This window comes from Microcaecilia unicolor, chromosome 3 (assembly GCF_901765095.1).
Source record: "Microcaecilia unicolor chromosome 3, aMicUni1.1, whole genome shotgun sequence".
In the NCBI taxonomy this organism is placed as follows: domain Eukaryota; kingdom Metazoa; phylum Chordata; class Amphibia; order Gymnophiona; family Siphonopidae; genus Microcaecilia; species Microcaecilia unicolor.
Genome location: NC_044033.1, coordinates 463,461,382 through 463,488,733, shown reverse-complemented (window position 1 = coordinate 463,488,733; position 27,352 = coordinate 463,461,382). Strand labels below are relative to the sequence as shown.

Sequence of the window (27,352 nt, the reverse complement as noted above, 5' to 3'; positions counted from 1 at the left end):
ACATGCTCTCTCTCTTTTCCCCATTCAGTAATACCCTGCCTCTCTCTCTGTCTCATCTCCCTCATCTAGCATTATCATGCCTCCGTGTTTTCTCTCCCAGTCAGCATTACTCCACCTATTTCTCTCTGCCTCTTCTCCATCATTACCCCATTCTTGCTCTCTCTCTGAGACTCTTCTCCCCATCTAGCTTTATCCAGCCTCTCTCTCTACCCCCCCCCCCCCCCAAGGTCTACCCCCTACCAGCAGGATTCAACTACCCGGGCTCCAAATGGTAAAACTCAATTCCAAAAGTCATAAGAAGCATCACTAACTATCTTCAGAGAAGAACTGAAAACATACCTCTTCAAAAAATTCTATAGCTAACCACATAAGCTACAAATGACCTCTATAAGCCACAACTGTAAAACACTACTGTAATTTTACTGTAAACTGTAAGCCACTTTGAACTGAAACTTGTATTTTCAGTTCTTCTCTGAACTGAAGATAGTTAGTGATGCTTCTTATGGCTTTTGGAATTGAGTTTCCCCATTTGGAGCCCAGGTAGCTGAATCCTGCTGGTTTTGCAGTTTATGTTTCTATAGTTGGGTAGGTGTTGAAGTAGGTAGTTTCTGGTTTCTGGGCATGCATTTCTTGGACATAATTCAATCATATCTTGCATGTATACAGGTGCCATTCCAAATAGTATCTTGAAAACGAGGGTGCTGGCTTGATTGGCAGCCAGTGTTGTGTTTTGAGTAGTGGGGTAGCTCTTTCGTATTTCGACTTTTTGAATATTAGTCTTGCTGCTGCTGTGTTTTGGACAATTTGTAATGATTTTAGTGTGTTTTCCTTACACCCTATGTATGCCACATTACAATAGTGTAATTGTGATAGTATCGTAGATTGTGCCATTATCTGGAATGATTGTCTAGGAAAGTAGTCTCTTATCCTTCTTAGTTTCCATAGTGTTCTGAAGCATTTTGATGTTACTGCTGGTATTTGTTTGTCCAGTGATAGATGTTTATATAGAATAATTCCTAGTATTTTCAGTTGTATTTCAATTTGGTATGTTTGATTGTTGATTGTGAAATTTTGGTGAGCTGTGAGGTTGTGTGGGCTGGATAGAACCAGGAATTTGGCTTTGTCTCTGTTTAGTATGAGTTTGAATGTTGTTGCCGAGTTTTCCATAAGGTCCAGGCTTGTTTTGACTTTATCCAGTATTTCTGGAAAGCTGTTGTTAAAAGGTATGTAGATGGTGACATCATCTGCGTATATGAATAGGTTGAAGCCCACTGTTTCCAATTATTTTTCGTGTGGTGCCATCATCACATTCAACAAACCTGTGGTACCCCACATTCAGGGATCCAAGAAGCTGATATCTGGTTTGACATCTTTACAATGTAAGATCTGGTCCTTAGGAAACCATTGAACCATACTGCCATTGTCGAGTAGGGTCATTAGTGTTGTGAGGTCTACTAGGTCGAACGCACTTGACATATCAAATTGTAGCAATAATATATTTTGTCCTTGGCATATTAAGCTTCTGAACTTCATTATCTTGTGCTGTTTAGAGCTTCCATTGATTTATAAAGTTCATTAGAGTTCTGGTGTTGGTGTCGTTTTGTTTTTCTAGGTGCAAATTGATGTCTCCTATCAATAGGACATTTGGTTGGTTTGTACAGATGTTCAACATGAAAGTCATGTAATCGTCTTGAGTGTTTGAACAGCTTCCTGGGGGGCAGTAAAACAGTATGATACGTAGTTGATCAGCTAGGGTTGTGTCAGTGATTTTGCACAGTAAATAGCAAAAAAGAGGAAGCAATCTGAAACTCTAAACACGTGATTTCTCAAAAAAAACTCTATGAAGAGTCCAGTGCTCTGGTAATATATAATTCTTTCTTATATATTGTTTATCTTAAAGAAGACAAGGAAAAGACCTCAAAACGCCCCGCTTACTTTCAATTTTCGGCGGCTTTAACTGGAGGCGTGGTGTTCATCACTGGTCATAAAAACCTCACCATTTCATTTTTAATTTATTTTTTGTAATTTTTAGAAACTTATTCAACTTATATTCTTAATTGATTGAAAGTTTTCAATGCTTGTTGTGAACAATTCTTCAAAGACAATTATCTTATATGCTATTAGCAATTATTGCAGAAAAAGGTTAAGCATTTATCTGTTGCCCGACAGCGGCCACATCCGTTTCGCTTGATTGGCTTTTTCAAGGGCTGTGCATCGACATAAGTAGCATTGATAATTTCATTGTATCCTGTTAGCAGTTTTACAGGATTTTTCTGTGATGGGTGATGTTGGGGTAATCATGATTGTGAGATGAATAATCAATATCAATAATCAATGTGTCTGTAACACATGAACATTATCCTACCACACATCACATTGTATTTGTTCTTTACCGGACTGGGCGAATACCTTTACGATACAATGTAAGCCACATTGAGCCTGCAAATAGGTGGGGAAAATGTGGGATACAAATGTAACAAATAAATATATAAATAAATATGGGGGGGGGGGGGGGGGCTAGGTCCTTGAAAGATAATGGGGGGGGGAGCAGGTTGAAGGTTTGTCTAAAATGCTTAATACCCTTGCAACAGCCCTGTGTTTGACAGAAAAATAGCGGGCAGAAACACTATCAGGCTCATTTTTGAAAGAGGAGGACGCCCATCTTTCGACACAAATCAGAAGATGGGAGTCCTTCTCACAGGGTTGCCCAAATCGGTATAATCGAAAGCCGATTTTGGGCATCCCCAACTGCTTTCTGTCACGGGGATGACCAAAGTTCACGGGGGTGTTCGGAGGCGTAGTGATGGCGTGACTTTGACATGCCTAACACATGGACGTCCTCGACCCATAATGAAAAAAAAAGGGCATCCCTGATGAGCACTTGGATGACTTTACATGGCCCTGTTTTTTTACGACCAAGGCACAAAAAGGTGCCTGAACTAACCAGATGACCACCAGAGAAAATCGGGGATGACCTCCCCTTACTCCCCCAGTGGTCACTAACCCCCTCCCATCCTAAAAAAATATTTTTTTAAAATATTTTTTTCCCACCCTTTATGCCATACTCAGGTCCATCACAGCAGAATGCAGGTCCCTGGAGCAGTTTTAGTGGGTGCAGTGCACTTCAGGCAGGCGGACCCAGGCCCATCCCCCTCCTACCTGTTACACTTGTGGTGGTAAATGTGAGCCCTCCAAAACCCACCAGAAACTCACTGTATCCACATCTAGGTGCCCCCCTTCACCCATAAGGGCTATGGTAGTGGTGTACAGTTGTGGGTAGTGAGTTTTGGGGGGGATTTGGGGGGCTCAGCACACAAGGTAAGGGAGTTATGTACCTGGGAGCAATTTATGAAGTCCACTGCAGTGCCCCCTAGGGTGCCCGGTTGCTGTCCTGGCATGTCAGGGGGACCAGTGCACTACGAATGCTGGCTCCTCCCACGACCAAAGGGCTTGCAGTTTGTTGTTTCTGAAATGGGCGTCCTTGGTTTCCATTGTTGCCGAAAATCAGAAATGACCAAGTCTAGGGAAGACCATCTCTAAGGACGACCTAAATTTCAGGATTTGGGCGTCCCCGACTGTATTATCGAAATGAAAGTTGGACGTCCATCTTGTTTCGATAATATGGGTTTCTCCGCCCCTCCACCGGGACGTTTTGCGAGGACGTCCTCAGCAAAACTTGGACGTCCCTTTCAATTATGCCCCTCCACGTCAAAGTAGAAAAGCCAATGAATGCACATAAGCCTCCCTACACAGCAGGGTACCCTCCTCCTTCATGGCGTTGACTACCCACAATCAATGCCCCCTCACCCAGCAGAAGTACTCACTGTGGCAGCGTAAGTATCATATCAATCTCCACCTTTTGGCAGCTAGACTCCCCAGTCTCTACATAAAGGTTTCCAAAAAGCCTTGGACCCTATATCCACCCCTCTCCCCCTTAACTCCCCTCTTCTAGATGGTCTTCCATATTTCAGTTTTACACCAGTAGAAACCAACTTTTTGCAAGGCAACTACATGCTCAATTTATATTTAAATAAGTTACAGTAATAAAAATGTAACGTTAAATCGGCAAGAAAACAAGCTGTATTGAAAAAGTGGTAATGATTTACCTATGATTTCTTGCACTTCATTCTGATTCATGGCTGGCTTTGCTGCTCTGTCTTTTGAAGAAGATGATTTTGCACCTGTCAGACTGTGTGTGGCCATGTATTCATGGGAATAAAGCGCTTGCATCAAGTCATTGATAAACTTCTGCGGCTTACTCTTATTACAGAGGGCAATCTGCCATTTTTCTATCTTGAACTGGAAAATAAAGTTATTCGCATTTATTAATTTTTTCCTGTCCTGATCCTCAAACACACTTTAAACTGTATTTTTTTCCTTCAAACAGAACAAACTTCTTTTTACTGCTGAAGCCATTTGACATATAACCTCACATCATACTCTGAAACCAAAAAATTCTTTTTTGGCTCTGCCTGCCTCCATTCTACACACACAGAAGTAATTTCATAAAGCATGTTTTCATGCATACATGCTAATATGCATACATAAATATCCCATGAGAAAAACTTAGGCACATATGTATCTTTATAAAATGCTAGCACAAAAGCAGCCAAAATCATGGATAAATGTGGCCCCATCCATTTATACCAATAAAGGAGCTGGTAAACATTGGTTGCCAGTTGAAGAACGCATTCAATTTAAAATCTGTTTATTAGTTTATAAAACCCTCTATGGCTAGGCTCCTTCTTATTTAGTTGAACAGATTAATATTCCAACAAAAGAAAGAAGTGTTCAAGATCGTATGTTGTTACGCTTTCCAAACCCTAGTAAGCTGAGAAACAAAACCATTTTCTCTGCAGGTTTTGTATATCAAACTCTGACTATTTGGAACTCACTCCCTATTTATATTAGAGAAATGCAGGATTATTTGATTTTACGAAGTTATTAAAGACTTTTTTAAAGACATTTTTGAATGTTTAAATAGACTGTGGGGCTCATTTTCAAAGCACTTAGACTTACAAAGTTCCATAGGTTACCCTAAGTCTATGTGCTTTGAAAATGAGACCCTTTGATGTTGCTTTTAGATGGCTTTATTGTTAGCTCCCAAGATATGCCTGGTTTTCTTTGATCTTGTGATCCATCTAGAAATCTAATGGGTGTCTGCGAATTTTAATAATGTAATGTAACGTGATTTATAAAGTACTGTATACATTTAAAAATACATATCTACACACCTACCAGCTCCTTTGTTGGTATAAAGGGACAGGGCCACATTTTAGCCATGATTTTGGCTGCTTTTGCACTAATATTTTATGTGCCTATGGGGCTAAATTTCAAAGCACTTAGACTTACAAAGTTGCACAGGTAAATTTGTAAGTCTAAGTGCTTTAAAAATATGCCTCCACATGTCTTTATAACATAGGTTTACAATAGGCACCTACTTGACCTCCCGACTTCAACGACCTGTTACAAACCTGCCCAACAAGAGGGCAATCTTATAACTTCAATGAAAAAAGACCGACATGATTCAAGTATGGAGGCCAAATATTATTTCATTTAAACTATTTTATCTACAATAAGAATAATAAATATATCCCTATAAGAAAATACATGGAACAAGATAAACATAGATTAGCATCTCTCCTTTGAAAATCAGATTGGGATAGTTCTGTTACATCCGAAGTTACTGGGCTATGCCCTCCCATGAGGTTCTGCTCTATGCGCTAACTGCATCGCATCTTGACTATTGCAAAATCATCTATGCCTAACTCCAAACCATACACAAGATGCCAGTGAGAACTCTCTGCTATGCGAGGAGGAAGGACCATGTCACTCTGTTGTTGAAGCAACAACAGTGGCAGTCTGTTCAATTCCGAATCCAGTGTAAAATTCTTACCTTAAAACAGGTACCCCCTCCCCTCATATTTTGCCTCACTGATAATCTTACTCACTCCCTCTAGAGCAGAGGTTCTCAACCCAGTCCTTGGTGAACACCAAGCCAGTCGGGTTTACAGGGTTACCCACAATGAATATGGATGGCTTAGATTTGCATATAGAGAAGGTAGCGCATGCAAATCTGTCATGCATATTCATTGTGGGAATCCTGAAAACCTGACTGGCTAGGTGTGTCCTGAGGACTGGGTTGAGAACCCCCATTCGCTCTTTACATAACAGATGACTGTATGTTCCCCCAGTTCATTCTGCACATTTTGAGTCCACCCAACAGAGTGCATTTTTCTGTGCTGCTGCCCTTCTTGAGAATTCTATGCCTCCAGCACTACAAATTAAACCATCTTTCCCAAGATTTAAAGAGGTGCTTAAAACGTTTCTCTTTAAAAAGGCCTATGATGATCAGTGAGGCTTTGGGATATCATAGGACTAGCTGACACTCTCTCTAATTTTGTACCTATCTTTTCTCTACTTGAATTTGGTGTTCATTTTTTTTCTACTTCTAGGGAAACTAGTACAAAGAGAGTATCTGGGAGAGTTTCCCCCAGGGGATTACTATAAGAGGAGCCTGTGACAGAGGACAGACAGGGAGGGTAAATGGGAGTGTTAGTCTGCTATGGGGTGGACCCAGCGGATGTCTGCATAATTAGTTCTCTCTACTGTGGGGGTGGAGAGGTAACGTTGATTTACTGTTATGGAAAAATATGATTCATATGACTGACAGTTGATTATACCTGGGGGATGGGGCTGGCAAGGGATAAAACGACTCACAGAACTGAGCATGGGGTCTTTGGTAGCCCGAACCCCCGCTAAGACCTGTGAAACTAAGGGAGTGTCCCATCTGGTATAAGAAATAGGGGCTATTTAAAAAAAAGTGGGGGGGGGGGGGAATCAACTCTGCTCAGGAGCAGAGTCCGAAGTGCGAAGACTCTGGAGAAAGAGAGGAACCCCGAGAGTGAAGCAGGAAAGTGACTTGCTTGAGTCCGAGGTCAGTTATGGAAAATGCATCTCAGGAGGAGGATGGGCAATAGAGGTCCGGTGCTCGGTTTGGTCTGTCAACTGGGGAAAAGCCCAGCGGGATGCTTATTTCGACAATTAAGAGACAGCAGCCCTGGGTTGTTCTTCTAGGTGGGATGGGACGGAACCCACTAGGTGTGGGACAGTAACTAGAGGTGGAGAAGACAAAGACTGAGGAAGTAACGCATTGCTGTATCAGATTTTCTTCTGCTATCATTGTTGATGAGAATTGTTCATTTTGACCCTTTTATTTTTCCCTGTTAATAAAGTTTTTATAAAAGAAACCCCTGGTGTGTGTGGATTTTTTATTGCTGGACTATTTGGAAGCTGACAGGTGGTGGTGGCAAATCCCCCCCCCCCCCCCCGGGAATTAGCCCAGTCAGCTCTCATCAGATATGACACCCTTTGTAAATCCTGGTCTGCGTACCTACCCCAATGAGTTTAGCCAGTATCCAGGACTGTTTGAGTGGGACCAGGGTTGCATATGCTCTCAAAATTTGATATGTAAACTGCCATGCTATATATCAAGGAAATATGGTATATTATGTTGAATAAATCATAACCATTTTTATAGGATGTTTGTGTGATGATCACGATTGCTGAGTTTAATTATCAAAATCTTGTGGGGGTGGGGGGGGAATGCTGCTGGCTAGGACCCTGAAAGTTAATTGGGGGGGGGGGGATTCTAAGCTGAAGGTTCAGTTAGGGCACCTACCACCCTTGCACCAGCTCTGATCACAGAGGTACCACACAAATTATTGTTTATTTATTATTAAAATCTTTTATATACCACACAATCCCAAAGTTCTCAGTGGTTTACAAATTTACATACACAAAATTAAAATACATATCATCTAACTATAAAACAAAATGACAAATAATATACAGCATGAAACCTTAGCTTCAATTGCTATATCCGACTTGATCTCTTCCATCTTCTCAGCTCATTTCATTATCTGACCCATAAGCTTTTATAAACAGAGAGGTTTTCAATTCTCTCCTAAACTGTTTAATTTCCTGAATTTTCTTAAGTCTTAATGGTAGACTATTCCATAATGTGGGGCCCACTACATAAAATATGGTTGCCCTGAATTCATTTGATCTTATAATTCGAAGTGAAAGGATCTCTAAATTCAATTGTTGCATTGACCTCAAGGCTCTAGATGGTTGACACACATGTAGTTTTGCAGTTAAAATCTTAGAAATCGATCCAGTTAAAAATTTTAAAAACTAAAAGCAAACGTTTAAACTTAATATGATATTCAAATTTCAATCGGCAACCAACATAATGATTTTAGAACTGGAGAGATATGTTCATATCTGCTGACATTTACCAGAACTGTTGCCACAGCATTCTATGCAATCTATAATGCCTTCAATTGAGTTTTTGAAATTCCTAGTAACAAACTGTTACAGTAATCAAAGCATGGTGTTATAAAGATTTGAACTACAATTCTAAAAGTAAATAAAGTTAATAATTTCTTTAAATGTCTGGTTAAACGCAACGTATAGAACACATCTCTCACAATCTTCTGTATATATTCTTTCATTCTCAGACTTGAATCCACAATCACGCCTAAGCCACGCAGAGTATTTTCAATGACTATTAATAGAGTACTACCGTGCTCAATTTCATTAAAAGGAGCATGCAGGACAAAAGGGGGAAGAAAGAGCAGGCATAGGCGCCCCGTATAAGAGGCTGCCCCGCCCCCCCCCGCCGCCCGCCATACCTCTAAATATTATATTTTTACTGGAGTCGCGGGCAGCGCTGGCATTGAAGACATCAGCAGGCTCATCGCGCTTCCAGCAGCCTTCCCTCGCAAGTCGGATGATGGCTCCGCCCTCGTACAAACAGGAAATACGTCAGAAGAGGGCGGAGCCATCATCCGACTTGCGAGGGAAGGCTGCTGGAAGCGCGATGAGCCTGCTGATGTCTTCAATGCCGGCGCTGCCCGCGACTCCAGCAAAAATATAATATTTAAAGGTATGGCGGGGGGGGGGCAGGAAGGAAACGAGGGCAGACGGGAGAGGAGAGGAGGGTTGCTGCACATGGTGGATGAAGGGGAGAGGAGAGGGCAGGGGAGAGGAGGGTTGCTGGACATGGGTGGATGGAGGGAAGGGGAGAGGAGGGTTGCTGCACATGGTGGAAGAAGGGGAGAGGAGAGGGCAGGGGAGAGGAGGGTTGCTGGACATGGGGAGAGGAGGGTTGCTGCACATGGTGGAAGAAGGGGAGAGGAGAGGGCAGGGGAGAGGAGGGTTGCTGGACATGGGGAGAGGAGGGTTGCTGGACATGGTAGATGAAGGGGAGAGGAGAGGGCAGGGGAGAGGAGGGTTGCTGGACATGGGTGGATGGAGTGGAGGGGAGAGGAGGATTGCTGCACATGGTGGATGAAGGGGAGAGGAGAGTTGCTGGACATGGGTGGATGGAGGGGAGGGTGGAGTGAGGAAGGAGATGAGATGACGGAAAAGGAAGAGAGTAGAAAAACTGCACATGGATGAAGAAAATAGGCAAAAGCTGGATCCACTGGACAGTCAAGTTTGCGGAGGACCCAGCTTTTACTTACGGATGTAGGACAAGAAATGAAGAAGAAAGGTGGAAAGTAAACAAATAAATGGAAAGGAAGCCCTGGAAACAGAGTTAAGAGGACAGATAGCAGCAGAATCGGATACTGGGCCAGCACAATCAGAAAAACAAAGTCACCAGACAACAAAGGTAGAAAAGATCATTTTATTTTCATTATAGTGTTTGGAATATGTCCACTTTGAGAATTAGGTGTTCAACATTAAAAGTTTAGTTACTTATTTATGACATTTTATCCCACATTAAACATGAATTAGGATGTTTTGTGGCTCTACATGAGAATTGTGATATTATGATCCCTTGTTTCAATATTGTTGACGGTCTGCATTTTCCGTATGGGTGGTATATTGGTGTATTAGGTTCTGCCCAGTGTAATATTTATGGTACAGTAAGGTTCAGAGTGTGTTTTTGCACAAAGTTGTGCATAGTGTTTTGCAGTTGAGCAATTGTGGTTAGTATATGCTTTGAGCAACCACTTTATTCTTTGACATATGATACATAACTAATATCTAAATTTAATAAAAGGTATTATGACATTTATCTTTTTTTTTTCTGTGTGTGATCAGACAATGATGGATTTAAGCTCCACCCCTGGCCCCACCCCTAACCCCGCCCCCTTTAGCCTCCCCAAACAGTTGGGCCACCGACCGCCTATGAGAGCAGAGCAGGCAACGCAGTGGCATCGGAGACCGGCACTGGAGAAGGCTTCAGCTGGCGGGGGTCAAAACCAGGGGCTCAGAGGAAATTTTGGGGGGGCCCAGGCCCCTGTTGCCCCACATAGCTAAGCCACTGCTACTTCTCTTTATATAATAAACTTAAAGTAGGCACTGGTGGGTGCCCTTTTATAGAATTACCCTTCTCATGAATGAACTGTGTAGTTTTCTACCAGTTGCTATGTGTACTGCCAACTGGTAGTGAAGCATGGCAATACTTGTTGCCACGAGACAGTGGCACCTTGTGGTTAAACTGTAAAATCCATCCTTTCAAATTTGTCTGATATGCCACCATACTTGTTAGAATATCCTGAAATATAGCTTATGCAGGGCCAGCTCAAGGGACTGTGGCGCCCTGAGCCAACCTTTGCATCGGCAGCCCCCTTCCCTGTAAGGGGAAAAAATGATGATACAATACCCCCCAACAAAATAAATCATTATGTTTGGGGCTTATATCCCGCTAACACCTTTTAAGTTCTAAGCTGTTTACAAACATACAAACATTTTATAGGGATTTAGATATCAGATGTAACCGCTTTAAAAGAAGGATCTCAACTGACTAGCCTATTTCTCCGAAAGGCACTCCTAATTGCCAAATGCTGTATTCTACTTCAATATATCCAGACAGACCCGCCAACTCTATCACAATGGAGATCTCATATGAACAAACTATTACAAATGCAACGTCTCTTGGTGAAGTCATGGGGACATCCATCTAAACGTTGCTTCTTGAGATTGTGGACACCCTTTTTGGATACCTCGATGGCAAGAGTTCGCTCTGCTTTATTGAATGATTTAGAAATCTAGTGGTAACACTTGAAGGATGATTCTTTGCTGGGAGTGGGTGGGTGGGAGGAGGGAGGGAGTTTGGGAGAGTTGTGAAACTGTGCTCTGCTTCTTGTTAAATTGGGCATCATTGCCTATTGAACATCTGATGATGTAATGGAGATTGAATTGCCCATTTATTGTTGGTTCTTTTGAAAACTGAATAAAGAAATATTCACATAAAATAGGGGTGTTTTGGGAATTCTCACATAGGAGTCCTATTATAAAATCAGGCCTAGTATGAGATCACCTATCTTCAAATGCTAGGAGCACACCTACTAATAGTTTATTTTATTAAGAAAAGCAGGAACCTACTTTCTTTTATAGAATAACTAGCCGTTAAGCCCGTTAAAACAGGCAAGTTTTTTGTTTTACTATGGCCTTCCCCCGTCCACCAACCCTGCTCTCTCCCCTGCCCTCCCCCCATGTCCAGCAGCCCTCCTCTCTCCCCTGGCCTCCCCCCCCGTCCACCAACCCTCCTCTCTCCCCTGCCCTCCCCCCATATCCAGCAAACCTCCTCTGTCCCCTGCCCTCCCCCCATGTTCAGCAACCCTTCTCTGTCCCCTGCCCTCCCCCCCCCCATGTCCAGCAACCCTCCCTCTTTCCTATGGCCTCCCCCTGTCCACAAACCCTGGCCTCTCCCCATGTCCAGCAACCCAGCTCTCTCCCCTACTGTACCCCCATGTCCAGCAACCTTGCTCTCTCCCCTGGCCTCCCACCATGTCCAGCTACTCTCCTTGCCTCCACTCCCGCCCCCCTGCAGTGATATGACAGCGCCTCTTATCTCCGTGTGAAAGCACTTTCACACGGAGGTGAGAGGCGCTATCATATCACTGCAGGGGGGCGGGAGTGGAGGCAAGGAGAGTAGCTGGACATGGTGGGAGGCCAGGGGAGAGAGCAGGGTTGCTGGACATGGGGAGAGGCCAGGGTTTGTGGACAGGGGGAGGCCCGGCACGGAGAGGGGTGGGAGCGACGGCGGCAACGTTGGGGAGGGGGGGCCTTCATTCATTGCTCCTTCCCCCTCTGATTTCGACGCCCCCTCCGATTCCCATGCCCCGTCCTTCACTTACATTTGGGCTGTTTGTGTACTCTCCGTCCCTCGCCTTCCATGCCGCCTCCAATTCCCAAGCCCCGTCCTTCTCTCCACTTGCCTTCGGGCTGTTTGTGTACTCTCCGCCCCTCGCCCTGCCTCTGACTCCTCCTCCCTTCTGATTCTGGAGTTGGTGGAGGCGGGGCTAGGACTTTTCCTGTCTAAACATTCGGGCTCTACTGCGCATTTGCGGGTGAGTCGGTCATTTGTCGTTTACATAGATTAATAGGATAACTGGGTAGTATTTTATCATTTACGTGCATTAAATGTGCACCCCGCCCATACTCTGCGCAAACTCCATTCAAGTGAACAGCCACCTGCAAAGTACGCACCAAAGATAGGCATGTACTTATGGAATAGCATGTAACCTTTATTATTGTCATTTACACACCTAAGTGTTCACATACACACATATATGACTAGAACACTGGCATTTAGGCATGTACTTGCTGCTTAAATCTATATGGCTCCCTCCAGAATACCCATATATCCCTGTAGAGCAGAGGTTCTCAACCCAGTCTTCGGGACGCACCAAGAGAGGCATAATCGAAAGGGGTGCCCAAGTTTTCCTGAGGACGTCCTTGCAGGACGTTCCGGCGAATGGGCGGGGAAACCCGTATCGAAACAAGATGGGTGTCCATCTTTCATTTCGATAATACGGTCGAGGATGCCCAAATCGCGAAATTTAGGTCGACCTTAGAGATGGTTGTCTTTAGAGATGGTCGTCCCAATTTTTGGCGATAATGGAAACTGAGGACGCCCATCTCAGAAATGACCATATCCAATCCATTTGGTCATGGGAGGAGCCAGCATTCATGGTGCACTGGTCCCCCTGACATGCCAGGACACCAACCGGGCATCCTAGGGGGCACTGCAGTGGACTTCAGAAATTGCTCCCAGGTGCATAGCTCCCTTACCTTGGGTGCTGAGCCCTCCAACCCCCCCCCCCCCAAACCCACTACCCACAACTGTACAACACTATCATAGCCCTAAGGGGTGAAGGGAGGCTCCTACATGTGGGTACAGTGGGTTTCTGGTAGGTTTCGAAGGGCTCACATTTACCACCACATGTGTAACAGGTAGGGGGGAAATGGGCCTGGGTCTGCCTGCCTGAAGTGCACTGCACCCACTAAAACTGCTCCAGGGACCTGCATACTGCTGTCAGGGAGCTGGGTATGACATTTGAGGCTGGCATACAGGCTGGCAAAAAATATTAAAAATAATTTTTTTTCATAAATTGGCTGTGCAGTGCTTTGTGGCAGCAAAAATTGCAATAGCTCGGGCCTGGAAACAGAAAAACACACCATCACTACTGTTGGTGGCTCGAAAGGTGGATTTCATCTATCAGATGTCAAAATTAACAGCTATGAGAAGGGGACAGGTCGCACTGTTTCTAAAAATTTGGCAACCATATGAGCTTATGAGGGAAGAGCTGTTATCTTCCCCATAGTGCCTGAGGGAGGGAGGGGTGGGAGAGGGTGGGCAGGGGATATATGTTTGAGCGATTAAAACAATGTTCAGTTAAGCATTGGAAAGATGTATGATGAGCTATGGATATGGTTTGTTTTGTATCTAAAAATTTCAATAAAAATACCGTTTAAAAAAATAAATAAATAATTTTTTTTGGGTGGGAGGGGGTTAGTGACCACTGGGGGAGTAAGGGGAGGTCATCCCCGATTCCCTCCGGTGGTCATCTGGTCAGTTTGGGCACCTTTTTGAGGCTTGGTCGTAAGAAAAAATGGACCATGTAAAGTCGCCCAAGTGCTCGTCAGGGACACCCTTCTTTTTTCCATTATCGGTCAAGGACGCCCATGTGTTAGGCACACCTTCGCTATGCTTCCAACACGCCCCCGTGAACTTTGGTCATCCCCGTGAATTCATTGTGGATATCTTGAAAACCAGACTAGCTTGATAACACCTGCTGTAGAGTCTTCATCTGATATGTGCTGTACAAATCATAACAGCAAAATGAATAAACCTCATCAGTTCAACAAGAAATTACTGTAACAAAATCTAGTCTTTAAATTATGCTACCTAGACAGGAATAGTGAGGTTTTGCAGCTTACCTGCTTCCTGGGTGGCGGATCCCCCTCTACATTCATCATTACTGGCGAGCTGGAGTTACTGTGAAGAGCTGTGAAGGATTCCGATAAGGAGCCATTTGATGTTTTCCAGACGGGATGGGAAAGGACGCCAGAGGAGGACGTTGTTGTTACTCCTCCTTTGAGCAGCGCATCAGCCATCCCCACCAGTTCTTCAAAATGTGTAACTGCCTGGGGCAGAACTAAGATTGTACAAGACTGTCAATGGCTTTGTGGAGTTTAAAACAACTGAGGCTAACTCTAAAGTTGCTACACTAGGGGAATAGATCTAACTTTTGTGCAAAAGGGGTAAAATTGTGCAAATTTTGTTTGCTTGCACAATTTTCAAAAACACATGTTTGAGCAACTTGTGGAAAAAAAGAGTCCACAGCAAAAACTGTACAAGCTTAAATCTTCTCCAAAGAGCATTATGAAACATAGGAGCCAGATCTTCAGGGTATTTAGCACTCCTAATATTGAGCAAGCTCCTTCAATGTGCCAAGGAAGGGGGTCATTTCTATTGTTTGGCACCCCCAATTATTCTGAAATGCTATGCAACACTTGAATGAAAACTGCCCAGTTCCTGAATTTAGTAAAGTTTGACAGTGCTTTAACTTTGAATTTGTTTCAGGTCTCAAGTATTGGCAGGTTATGTTGTGCTATCTGTAGTCAAATACACCAGTCCAACTTAAAATTCAATAGTGGGGGGTCATTCATACATGTACCACATAAGACCCAACACTAATCAAAAATGATCAAACCACCAGATCATGTACTAGATTTCTAGACCTGTGTCAACTTTTTTTCACACGGACCACGCAATCCTCAGTTTTTCTGCCTCCTCATGGGTCACTATTTATTCATCAACATTATAACTCCTTCATTATCAATATCAAACCCTCTTTAAAAAAAAAAATTCTCTTATAAATTTCAGATATAAGCTCAACGCTACTTATCTTAATTTGTTTCACTTTTGGCTGCATCAGGGTGCGGTCCTCAACAAATTCAGGCTAATGCTACAATGCTGAACAGCCTGAATAAGAAGTTGAGGACCGCACCGTGATGTAGCCAAATGCGAAACATGGCCCATGTTAGAACAGGTCCATTATAAAAGTAAGATAAGTAGCACTGAGCTTTTTTTTTAAAAGAGGATTTGATATTGATAATGAAGGGGTTATAATGCTGATGAATAAAAAGGGACCAATGAGGAGGCAGGTAAACTGTGGATTGAGTGGTTTGTGTGAAAAAAGTTGCCACTGAGGTCTAGAAAACTAACATATGACACGGTGGTTTGATAATTTTTGATTAGCATTGGGTGTCACAAGGTACGTCATCGTGAGGATAATTCTATATGGAGCTCCCTAGTTTTGGGCAGCAGGGACATGCTTAAATGCCACTATTCTAGTCATTTACATGCACCTATGGATCTACATGCATGTAAATGATCATTTTCGAGCTCCACAGTATTCTTCCAAGCATGATTTGCAGGTGGGCATTTACATGGGTGAAGCATGGGTGGGGCGCACAGTTATATAGATTATAAAATTGTATAATCTATGTATATTCTTTTGCATCTAGGTGTAAATGTCCACACCTGCAAGGTAGGCACATTTGAGGTGGCTTATTCTAGTATACTATAAAGAAAAGTAAGCTGCTTGTTTTGCTCATACTGTACCTTGAAGCATGACCAGGGACTGTCTAAGGCGAGCATTTTCTCGCATGGTATTGGCTAGTTTCCGCCTCATACTTCTTATTTTGGCACACAGCTCCAGTTTTGATAAATGGTACATTGGCTCTTCATCATCACTGCTGCTTTCACTGCATAAAAAGGCGTTTGGGGAGTACTGTTCTCCCTGAAAGAAGAAAAAAAAATCCACTCAGTTATACAATTTATTTCATTATGAATGGCATTTGATATACCGCCCTTCTAATAATAACCAGTTCAAAATGGTTTACATAGATAGTTCATCTCAAAAAAAGGCAATATACATAAATAACATGTAAAGCATTTCCTAACACACAAATTTTCACCAAGTACAACTCATGCTGCTGGGAAGCCCTTCAAGATCCCAAAAAAACCACCCTAAAAAAAATGTTTTCAATCCTTTTTTTAAAAACGTTACAGTGGTAATTCTACAAGGATAGGGCCAAAAAGAAATATGCAGATTCTCCTGTGGAACACAGTCTCTCACGAGCAATAGAAAGAATTAAATGTCAGTTTTGAGACTGTGGTTGTAATGCCCAGTGCATTTTTTCTATCAAAAAAGGTGCCGGTACTCAAATGCCAGGCCACCCTTCAAGGGTAGAGTGATCACTGAGGGACGCACCCCACAAAAACCAGGCCCCCTGCAACCAGTCACAGAATCTATGACAAGGCAGAATTGGTGTGTAGAGCCTGAGCTCTTCCATTAAAACTTTGTGGTACATGGGTCAATTGTAGCAGACAATGGAAAAGGTGCCGGTACTCAGTACCCCCAAGTACCCCCTCAAAAAAAGCCCTGGTAATGCCCTACATGGACAGTATGGAATAAGCATCTTACAAAACAATGAGGCAATCCTGAGTAAAATGCCTTATGGGCCAAAATTAGATTCTTGTATTTCATGTGATATGAGCAGAGAAGCCAATGTGCTTCCTTCAATAGTGAAGTCACAGTCAATTAATGGTGCAATTAGGTAGTCCATTAAACAAAGAGTTACCATAAATGAACTAGTGCATAAATTAATTTATGAAGGGATGGATTGTTAACATAAGACTTAAATGATCTAATGAAATGAAGAGAGGCAAAACAACTTTAATAATAGATACAATAAGTGGGTCAAAAGACAATTTTGAGTCAAATATGGCACCTAAATTTTTTATAGAAATTTCTAGTGGTGGGGTGTGTCCTATTCCCACTGCAGCTCCTTATGACTCTGGGCAAGTCACTTAACCCTCCGTTGCACAAGGTACAAAATAAGTACCTGTATATAATATGTAAACCGTTTTGATTGTAGCCACATAAAGGCAGTACTGTATATCAAATCCCATCCCCTTTCCCTAATATAGTTGGTTTATGCTTGGAATAAACTTCCTGAGCACTTACGCCAAGCCCCCTCCCTACCCATCTTCAAATCCTTACTCAAAGCCCACCTCTTCAATGTTGCTTTCGGCACCTAACCTTTATACCTTTCATTAAATCTAGACTGCCCCAATTTGACTACCCCTACTTGACTGACTGTACATTTGTCCTTTAGATTGTAAGCTCTTTGAGCAGGGACTGTCCTTCTACGTTAAATTGTACAGCGCTGCGTAGCCCTAGTAGCGCTTTATAAATGTCAAACAGTAGTAGTAGTAGTGGTGCTAGGAAAAGGAAGAGTTAGGGGTTACAGAGGATGGGCAGACTGGATGGGCCATTTGGCCTTTATCTGCCATCATGTTTCTCTGTTTCTATAATAGGCATAGGAAAATCTCCAGTGATCCATATGACCTTACATTTCATGAGATTTAGTTTCAATCTATATTTTTCTAACCAGGATGCAATTGTATCAAGCCCTATATTGAAAGCAGAAAGATACGGTTGTTCATAGTCTAAGTATGTAGTGAGCTGTATATTATCTGCAAAAAATATGCTGTTAACTACTGCTACTACTTATTTCTACTAGACATACGCAGCGCTGTACACTGGATATCAAGAGACAGTCCCTGCTCGACAGAGCTTACAATCTAATTAGGACAGACAAACAGGACAAATAAGGGATAAGGGAATTACTAAGGTGGGAATGACAAAACATGGGTACCAAACAAGTGAGTAAGGGTTAGGAGTTAGTTTAATGATTATGAATTAAAGTAATGATATCTTAGCTGACTGCATACACAACCCTCACCTGTTTGTTAATCAATGACGTTTCTAGGTGACTCAAGATGTTGGAAGAGGCAGTTAATGATTTTTTCCTTTTTATTCTCCTTAGCATTTGTTCCTAAAGAAAAGAAGTTATGTGATATAGCTGGCTCCATTCAAACATTGTAACCCACAGAAAATAGATTTGGCTGTTTCAAGGCTATTAGTTGCAGCTGTTTCTAGTGGTTTTGAGAGACAAAGATCCTATTTCATAAGTTAATTGTAACCATCAAGGTCAGTCACAAAAGCTAAAGACAGAAATCAGTTTAAAAACAAATGGAAATTTCTGCTGCTGGAGTAGAGTCTACAACAACATTACAATTGTGGCCCTTATTTTAGAAGCTCTATTTGTGTTTTGGAATCTGAAAGCCAGTATTTAGACATTCATATTACATGGACATCCAAACCCCAGTTTTATAAACCAGGATATGGATGTCTGAAACTGCAGTATGTCCTTATGGCAAGAGGGCCTGGTCTGGGCATGTTTTGGGTTATGACTAGAGGGGCCAAAATATGGACATCTAACTCCAATTTCAGAAAGGGAACGGATGCCTATGTCTTGACACATCCACGTTACAGAAAGATGCTCTGGTTGCTGTCCTCCTCCCTCCCACAAATGTGAAACTAGCAGCTTAATGGTTAGTGCTATTGCCTAAAAACCAAGGGACCCAGGTTCAAATCTCACTTCAGCTCTGTGATTTTTTTTTTGTTTAAATTGGGAGCCCTCCAGGGACAGAAAAATACCTACTATACCTAGATGCGTAAGAAACCTGCAAGCTCATAGTTTAAAAGAAAAAATAATGAGAAACAGCTGAAGTGGGATTTGAACCTGGGCCTCCTGTTTCTAACCCTCAGGCTACCCATCTACTGTGCATGGTCATCTATGTGTAGAGAATCCACAAACGTGGAGAACTCAACGAAATCCCACGGATAGTCACAATATAACAAAACAGTGGGTAAAAAAACCAGGAGTTCCAGAGTAAAGATGAACCAAACTTTATTAATCAGTATATTGACACAACGTTGTGTTTCGGCCAAAGGGTCTACATCAGGAGTCTAAATACTTGAGAACGATAATGATGATCCAGAATTAGCAATGTTGTAAAATACAGTGTGTATTGTAGTGGTCTGGATTCTGGGAAACAGCCGCATACATGAACAGGAACAACGTGAAAAGTCGAAGCCCCCAAGGAAGCCTGTCGAGCATCGCAGTTCAGAAGAGAGAAAAGGTGGAAGACTTGCTAATTCTGGATCATCATTATCGTTCTCAAGTATTTAGACTCCTGATTAATAAAGTTTGGTTCATCTTTACTCTGGAACTCCTGGTTTTTTACCCACTGTTTTGTTATATTGGTCATCTATGTGACCATTTTATAACATGGATGTTCCTAAGCTGCCACAAAGAAGTCCATGTCCATTGTTTTGCCCCACTCAAACTTTGGACATTTCAGTTTGTAAAACAGATGTTGATGCTAGATGTCACCAGCACACATGTCCATTTTGCATGTATTTTAGAAAATGTATGTCAGCACACCCTGTTCTAAAATACATGAGAAACGAAGGCTCATATGTCACGTACCAACTTGGATGTCCATATTCTGAGCTGGATGTCCATTCTAAAATGCTGCTTTATGTCTAAGTAACTAGAGTTGCCAATGCCGCAATTTTCACGCGGAATTAGGCGACTCTTTTAAACTCGCCATGTCCAGTTTTCACAGTAATGGGTTGCTTATTTTGGGCGTAGCTTTTGCCCTCATCAGTTCAAGGGGGACCCCCACCCCCCCACTCCTCAGGCAGCTCCAAGGGGGATCCCTGCCTCCCCCAAGCAGTTGTTTTGTGTGTCAGGCTATTTTTGGCCACAAATTAGGCTGGGGAATTTTCAGACATCTGTCAACTTTGACAGTAACCCTTGCTGAAGCGGCTTATGTAAAATGTGCTGCATGAATACTGGAACATAGGCACTAACAAAGGCAGAAGATAAGAAGGCCTGTAAAATACAAGTGATGGGTCAAGATGGTGCCTATGACAGCCAATATAAGTTATTGGCATATAAAAATTACTAGGGTAGTAAGAACTGTGAAACATGAGTATGCTGTAAAAAAACAGAAATGAAGTCAGCTATACAGAAAATAAATAGGAAACCTAATTAGGTATATGTTACGCAATGGTACTGGTCAGTTTTGTTCACTTCTCATTGCAGACTGTGGACTGCACCGTGTAGCACAATTGCACCTCTTCTTTAGAGGTTCAGATGCTTCATCCATAAACACTTTTTTTTTACCCCTGAGGAAGGCTTTGTAGCTGAAACATGGACTGTGTAGGGTTCCACTAAACTTATTTTCGGTGCTCTTACTACTGGGTCTTCTGGTCTGGTCATTTGGAATTGGTTTACTTCCTCTTTCTCTTTTGCCATGTCCTGCAGCCTGGTCTGATCTTTATTCCACTTTTCTCTTTGACCTTGCAACTGGTCCTTAACCTCTACCAGTTGCTGTTGGAGGGACTTCTTTTCTTTCTGTACTCAGCAGCTTGCTGCAACTCATCTACACCAGCATCTTAATATAGTGATCATCCTCCTCAAACTCGCTAGCTAGATCCTGTGGTGGGTCTTTAACCTCTACTGGGTAATCCTCAAGGGGTTCTGTCTCTTCCCCTGGTTGAGACACTATGATGCTCATTTTCAAAGCACTTAGCCTCCCAAAGTTCCATAGAAACCTATGGAACTTAGCCTCCCAAAGTGCTTTGAAAATATGCCTCTATGGCAGACAACTAATCCAGGCCTTCGGTCACCTCTAAACCACAGGAATGAACTTCTTTTCACCTCTTGGGCTGCACATGAGACATGCACTTAACCTCTACCTGTTGTTCATGACAGGCCCCCTTTCCCTTCTTGGGACTTCTGGGCTTCAGTTGTAACTCACTCCCTCACTCAGCCCTCACTCTGCTTTGTTGCCTAGCCATTTGTCTGGCTTCCTGTCTTTGTCAGGGCACTTAACCTCCTGAAACCCTTTGACTTCTGGCAGGACACTTAACTTGTACCTTCTTGGACACTTCGCTATCTTCCTTCCTTCTGGGCTTTCTTGCCTACCCTAGTAGGCTCTCTGTCAGTCACCCCTTGTGACTGTTCCATGACCCTCTTCTCGGCCTTTTCCTGTTTCTCAGCTGTGCCCCACTTCCAGGGCTGGTAGTCTTCTGAATTTACAGGGCATTGCTGCAGGGCTAACCAGGTTTCTTGACATTCCTGGTCCCGAATGCCCATCCTGGAGTTTTACCTCTTTCCTTACTTCCTTAAGGCACCCTCACTGGTTCCCCACCAGTATATGCTAGAGTGCTGGCTTGGAACAACTACTCCACTCCAGGATTGCCAACTGCTCCAGTTGCAGCTTACAATGCAGCAGCTTCTAGCTTCAGCCCACAGCTTGGAGTCTCCTACTCCCTCTGGTCCACTATATATTCAGGAGCTGGCCTTGTTTCAGCTCTGCCTCTAACTGCCCCACCTGCAGGTTCTTTGGCAGCAAGACAGCCTTTTAATACTTTTATCCGTGCATAGCTTTTAACTTTATACTTCTTTGCTCTGCAGTTTCCTAGAGCCAGCTTCTCAATAGTAGCTCTAGTTCCAACTCCACTCCTGGAGTCTGGAACAGCTTTCCTCAGCTGTTCTAGTGTCAGCAGCAACTCCACTTTCATTTCTGCATGGAGGTTTTCTCTGCTCCTGACCAGCTTCTGCTGATTACTCTCAGGTGCAGACTGCAGCTTAATCAACCTTCCAGCTTTCAACACTTTTAAACACTTTTTCTCTCTTCTTCCACCTTGCCAACTCGCCTAGCTAGGTGTAATATGTACAATAGAGAGTTGCACCCATCCCTGCAAGTAATCTTCTCCATCCCCACCCGTTTCCTGTGCTAATGTGACCCCATCTTACTATACCTAGATTAATACCTAAGATATACTTCACCAAAACGTAGGTAAAGGCTGTCCTATTTCTACTACTACTTATCATTTCTATAGCGCTACTAGATGTTATACTTTTAAAGTAAAATAACATTAACTCTTTACTATACTTAACAATGTTTTTCTTGTTCTATAGACTATCATACCAACTCTTCAAAACAACCATGGAAAGGAAGATCTAGCAGATAAGTAGTATTCTTTTCCTTTGATAAACAAAATTTTTGTTCTAACATATATTCAACATTTCTATATTACTCTGAAATATTTTCATTTGTGGAACTTGATTCTTTGTGTTCTGTTTGTTTAACAAGTTCCTCACCGGTCTTGCAGTTAAGTATTAAATATTTGTTTAGATAGCCTCTGATATATCTCAGTTCTCAGTGTATTTGTGTAGCTGAATTAATAAACTTAGCTGTTTCTTCCAACTTTCTAGAACAACTTCTGCTCTTGGTCTTTCTTTTTTATCGTTGGGTACCTTTGATGTTGAAAATAACTGGAACCAGGTTCAGCTGTACCTACTACACTATTCTTTACAAAATTAAAGGGAGAAACCTAAGCCCTAATTTATTCCACAGAAGAATTCTCTTTAAGATTTTATAATACTCCCCTAACTAGCTTTCCCCAATAAAAAAATTTATAATTATTGATCCCTATGCTCAACCTACCCACAAATAATTTTAATTCAATATTCTTATCACCAAATATTAAATCGCTGGGCTTATGATAACATTCAGAGACTTTAAAGTCCTCTGAAAGGTTTCAGCACTCTGCTGTAATAAATTTCAATTCAGTTTAATTTCTTTTCCTAAAGTAATTTATTTTAAGTCTCTGTACAGCTTTATTATTCAATTAGTCCTCACAGAGCTTACTTCAGTATGAACAATTCCAACTGTATACATAAGACCACACATTTGACATTACATTTCGGTGTGACTAGATAGTAATGTACTAAGCCACATCAAATGCTCAAACCATTAATAATAATGTTAAAAACATTAGATTATTTTTCTCTTAAATACAGAGCTTCTCACCTCAGCGCTCAAACACACCTCTAGAAGCCTAAAAACACTTGCGAGGTTTCTTTAATTAACTAAGCCCAGTCACTTCCACACACCTCAATCAAATCAAAATATTAACTCTATCTGTTTTTTTAAACAGATATTTTCACTTTACATTACTCAGACCACCAATACAGGTCTGTTCAGCTGCCAGCCTGAGCTGTTTGTCACTCACCTGAGAGTTCCATCAGCATGCCGAACACTCAGAGCATACACACAGACTGCTCAGTTTCACTACACTGCTCACTGCCTCTACACCAGATCTAGAAGTTGCCAGGTAATCTTTTAAAATTTAACCCATAGGGTTACACTAAAATAACCTGATTTGTTATAAAATAACTCAACAGTTGCCATGTTGATAAATTCCCCTCTCAGTGCTTATGGGGATTTCAAGGCCATAAAACATATCCGTGAATTTTTTTACTGCTATTATAATTGCCATGGAAGAAGGAATGGGTAGGAATGATGGCCTGGCACTACACTATTGCAGGAACTCAGCAGGACCTGCATCCATCCCCACGGATCCCCAAAGGACCTACTTCCATCCCCATGGGAGTCCCGTGGACATTGAGGGGATCCCCATGTAGCTCTCTAATACACAACAACCCCAAACACACACTGCTGCACTTCTCTGGCCAGTTTTGTGCACTTCAAGCCAGAGTCTACCTGCTGCACTACAGCACTGCATGCTATTCCAAAACCTAGGAAAAATAAAACCCGCTTGTCTAGTGATTAACGCTTTGTATTTCCATATCTCTCTAAGGCAGAGCTATTCTCCTTAGACTTTTGTATAGACTCTCCCCACAAACTGTACTGAGGCCCCCAGCCCTGGAGATACGTGGGATGTCTCTTCTGCACAGACACAAAAAATCCCCAAGCTGCCACCATATATGATACCATGTTGTCCAGCTGAGTTTTTCCACCTGCCCACCCTCAATCCTCGCTCAGGGTATCACAGACACTAAAACATGTTTCTTGAGTGCTGACTCCTAAGGTGAATCCCAGCATCAGGTAACTATGATTTGGATTATTCTTCCCAATGTGCATCACTTTCCATTTGCCTACATTCTATATACTATTCTATTCCCAGCTTTTCTATCCCACTAATTTCCCTTAGGAATCATAGTGGTTAACAAAAAGAACAATATACAATCAGATTTCAATCATTAAAATGTTTCTCAAATAGAAAGGTTTTCAAAAACTTCCTAAACAAGATATAATCTGTAACATCATGAAGCTGGAAGGGAATGGAATGGAATTCCATGGTTTGACTGCTTAATAACTGAAAGAATTATCAAAAAGGAATGTATTTATAACCGATCTTAGTAACTGCAGGAAGAGCTAAGTTTAATGAATAATATTTACGAGTAGACTAACTTAGCAATGGATATGAAATTTAAAAAAATATGGTCCATAGGACAACAGCCATAAAAAGTTTTCTGGACCAAACAGGCCACCTTAAAATCTATTCTTGAATTGATCAGTAACCAATGTAACTCCCTAAACAATGGTGTTACATGTTCAAATCTGCCATTTGGATGCCCAGTCCTCCTGCAATTTTTCACAGTTTGCATATGTTTTAATAACTCTGAATAGTTTTGTGTCAACTGAAAATTTAATTACCTCACTAGTTGTGCTGGCCCCAGACAAATCCCTTCGGCACTCCTCCATTGAGAGAAATGGCCATGTAACTACCTATCCTCTCTGTTTTATATCCATTAACCAGTTCCTAACGCACAACAGAACATTGCCTCCTATCCCATGGCCTTTTAATTCTTGGGAGTCTCTCATGAGGGACTTTGTCAAAAGCTTTCTGAAATCTAGATACACCAACCTGCTTATAATCCAACGAGAAAAACGCCCAAGTTCCGACCTAAATCGGGAGATGGACGTTTATTTCACAAAAACGAATAAAGCGGTATAATCGAAAGCCGATTTTGGACGTTTTCAACTGCACTCCGTCGCGGATGCGGACAAAGTTGATGGGGGCGTGTCAGAGGTGTGGCGAAGGCGGAACTGGGGTGTGGTTATCTGCCGAACAGAGATGGGCGCATTTCACCGATAATGGGAAAAAAGTATGCGTTTTTAGCTAGAATTTAGGACACTTTTCCTGGACCCTGTTTTTTCACGAATAAGGCCCCAAAAAGTGCCCTAAATGACCAGATTACCACCAGATGGAATCGGGGATGACCTCCCCTGACTCCCCCAGTGGTCACTAACCCCCTCCCACCACAAAAAATGAAGTTTCACAACTTTTTATTTTCACCCTCAAATGTCATACCCAGCTCCCTGACAGCAGTATGCAGGTCACTGGAGCAGTTGTTAGGGGGTGCAGTGGACTTCAGGCAGGTGGACCCAGGCCCATCCCCCCTACCTGTTACAATTGTGCTGCTTAATGCTTATTAGTCGTCCAACCCCCCCAAACCCACTGTACCCACATGTAGGTGCCCCCCTTCACCCCTTAGGGCTATAGTAATGGTGTAGACTTGTGGGCAGTGGGTTTTGAGGGGGATTTGGGGGGCTCAACACACAAGGGAAGGGTGCTATGCACCTGGGAGCTCTTTTACCTTTTTGTTTGTTTTTGTAAAAGTGCCCCCTAGGGTGCCCGGTTGGTGTCCTGGCATGTGAGGGGGACCAGTGCACTACGAATCCTGGCCCCTCCCACGAACAAATGCCTTGGATTTATTCGTTTTTGAGCTGGGCGCTTTCATTTTCCATTATCGCTGAAAAACAAAAACGCCCAGCTCACACATTGTTGAATAAAACATGGACGTCTATTTTTTTCGAAAATACGGTTCGGTCCGCCCCTTCACGGACCCGTTCTCGGAGATAAACGCCCATAGAGATAGGCGTTTTTGTTCAATTATGCCCCTCTATATCAACCAGTTCACCTCTATCCATATGTTGCTTCACTTCTTTGAAGGTATGAATAAAATTGGTAGCCATTTTGAAAGCAATGTTTGCCAGAGAAGATTTCAGAAGTTCCCCTGACACAGCTACTCATGAAACAGAGGCCTCTTTTGTGATTATTGACATGCCACTGTTATGGTCAAGATTTATGATAACATACAGCCACTGCTCTTTGAACCTATTCGATAAGAAAAAAAAAAATTGTTTTTTTATATCTGTTTAATGGTGGGGACGTTGAATGTCTCTCCTTTGATGCTGGAAGATACTTAATAATTTATTTAGGACTTCCTATACCACCATGGCTAGCTAGCAGATCTCCATGGTTTACAATGTTTAAAACTAGAAACAAAAGAAAGAAAAAGAACTATAATATCGTTTGAGATGATTGCTGTGCCTTTTCCTTTCAGAGAACAGTCACATATATAGATTATGGGGGAGGGGAGAGGAATACTACAGGAAAACACAGGGAAGACAGTAATGGGAGGGGGGCGGCAAAATTGGTGAAGGTAGGAAAAAAGCAGAATAGCAGCGACCATCCCGGAAATCAACATCTTATACAGGGTCAAAAGCTTGGGTAAAAAGCCAAGCCTTTATTGCTGATTTGAATGTCTTGAATGAAGGCTCAGCAGAATATACAAAGGGAGGGAGTTCCAATAAAATAGTGCAGCGAAGAAGACATGATGTCTAGTCAATTCTAACTATGAAGATTTTGGTCCAGGAAGAACAAAGCGACGATTGCTTATGGCGAGTAAGGAATAGTAAGGGAAGATAAATATTGAGGGAGACCTATCCTATGGGCTTTGAATGTCAATGTCAATAATTTGAAGACTATCCATTCATCAATGGGAAGCCAATGGTGTTTTTGTACTAGACGGGAGACATAATCACGTCTTTGGGTATGGCAGTTTAATGGCAAATGTTTTGTAGTGACTGCATTTTCTTAAGGTTAGAACGGGAACATCCTAGGTAAATTATATTACAGTAGTCCAGCCTAATAATTAACAAAGAAAGGACCAGACAGGGTAATATTTTGTGATTCAAATATCTCTGGTCCAGACCAAACGAAGTTGCTGGAGAATGTAAAAACCTGTTTTACTTATGTTCAATATTTGCAATGAAAATGTAAGCTGCAAGTCAAGAATGACTCCCAGATACTGAAAAGAGTCTACAGGCTGAATAAGTGCACCAAAAAAGGTCAAAGGAATAGTTGGAGTAGAAAGGCCACCTGTAAACCAACAGGCAACAGTTTTATCTTTATTCAGCACCAGTCAGCTGGAGACGTTCCAAGCAGTCTTGAAGAGG

At 42.3% G+C, this 27,352-nt stretch overlaps 1 protein-coding gene across 8 annotated transcripts in view; it reads right to left on the bottom strand.

Moving 5' to 3' along the window:
• The window catches only part of BEND6 (BEN domain containing 6), a 68,909-nt gene that overhangs the window by 10,225 nt on the left and 31,332 nt on the right, over positions 1-27,352 (bottom strand). For 7 of the 8 annotated variants that reach the window (XM_030195616.1, XM_030195615.1, XM_030195614.1 and 4 more), the window contains 4 exons: positions 18,121-18,213; positions 15,932-16,109; positions 14,242-14,459; positions 4,107-4,299 (listed from right to left, as the gene is read on the bottom strand). In XM_030195616.1, coding sequence (XP_030051476.1) covers positions 4,107-4,299; positions 14,242-14,459; positions 15,932-16,109; positions 18,121-18,213 — 682 coding nt within the window. The remainder of the gene's footprint in view (positions 1-4,106; positions 4,300-14,241; positions 14,460-15,931; positions 16,110-18,120; positions 18,214-27,352) is intronic. The other variant, XM_030195618.1, reaches the window with a different exon arrangement.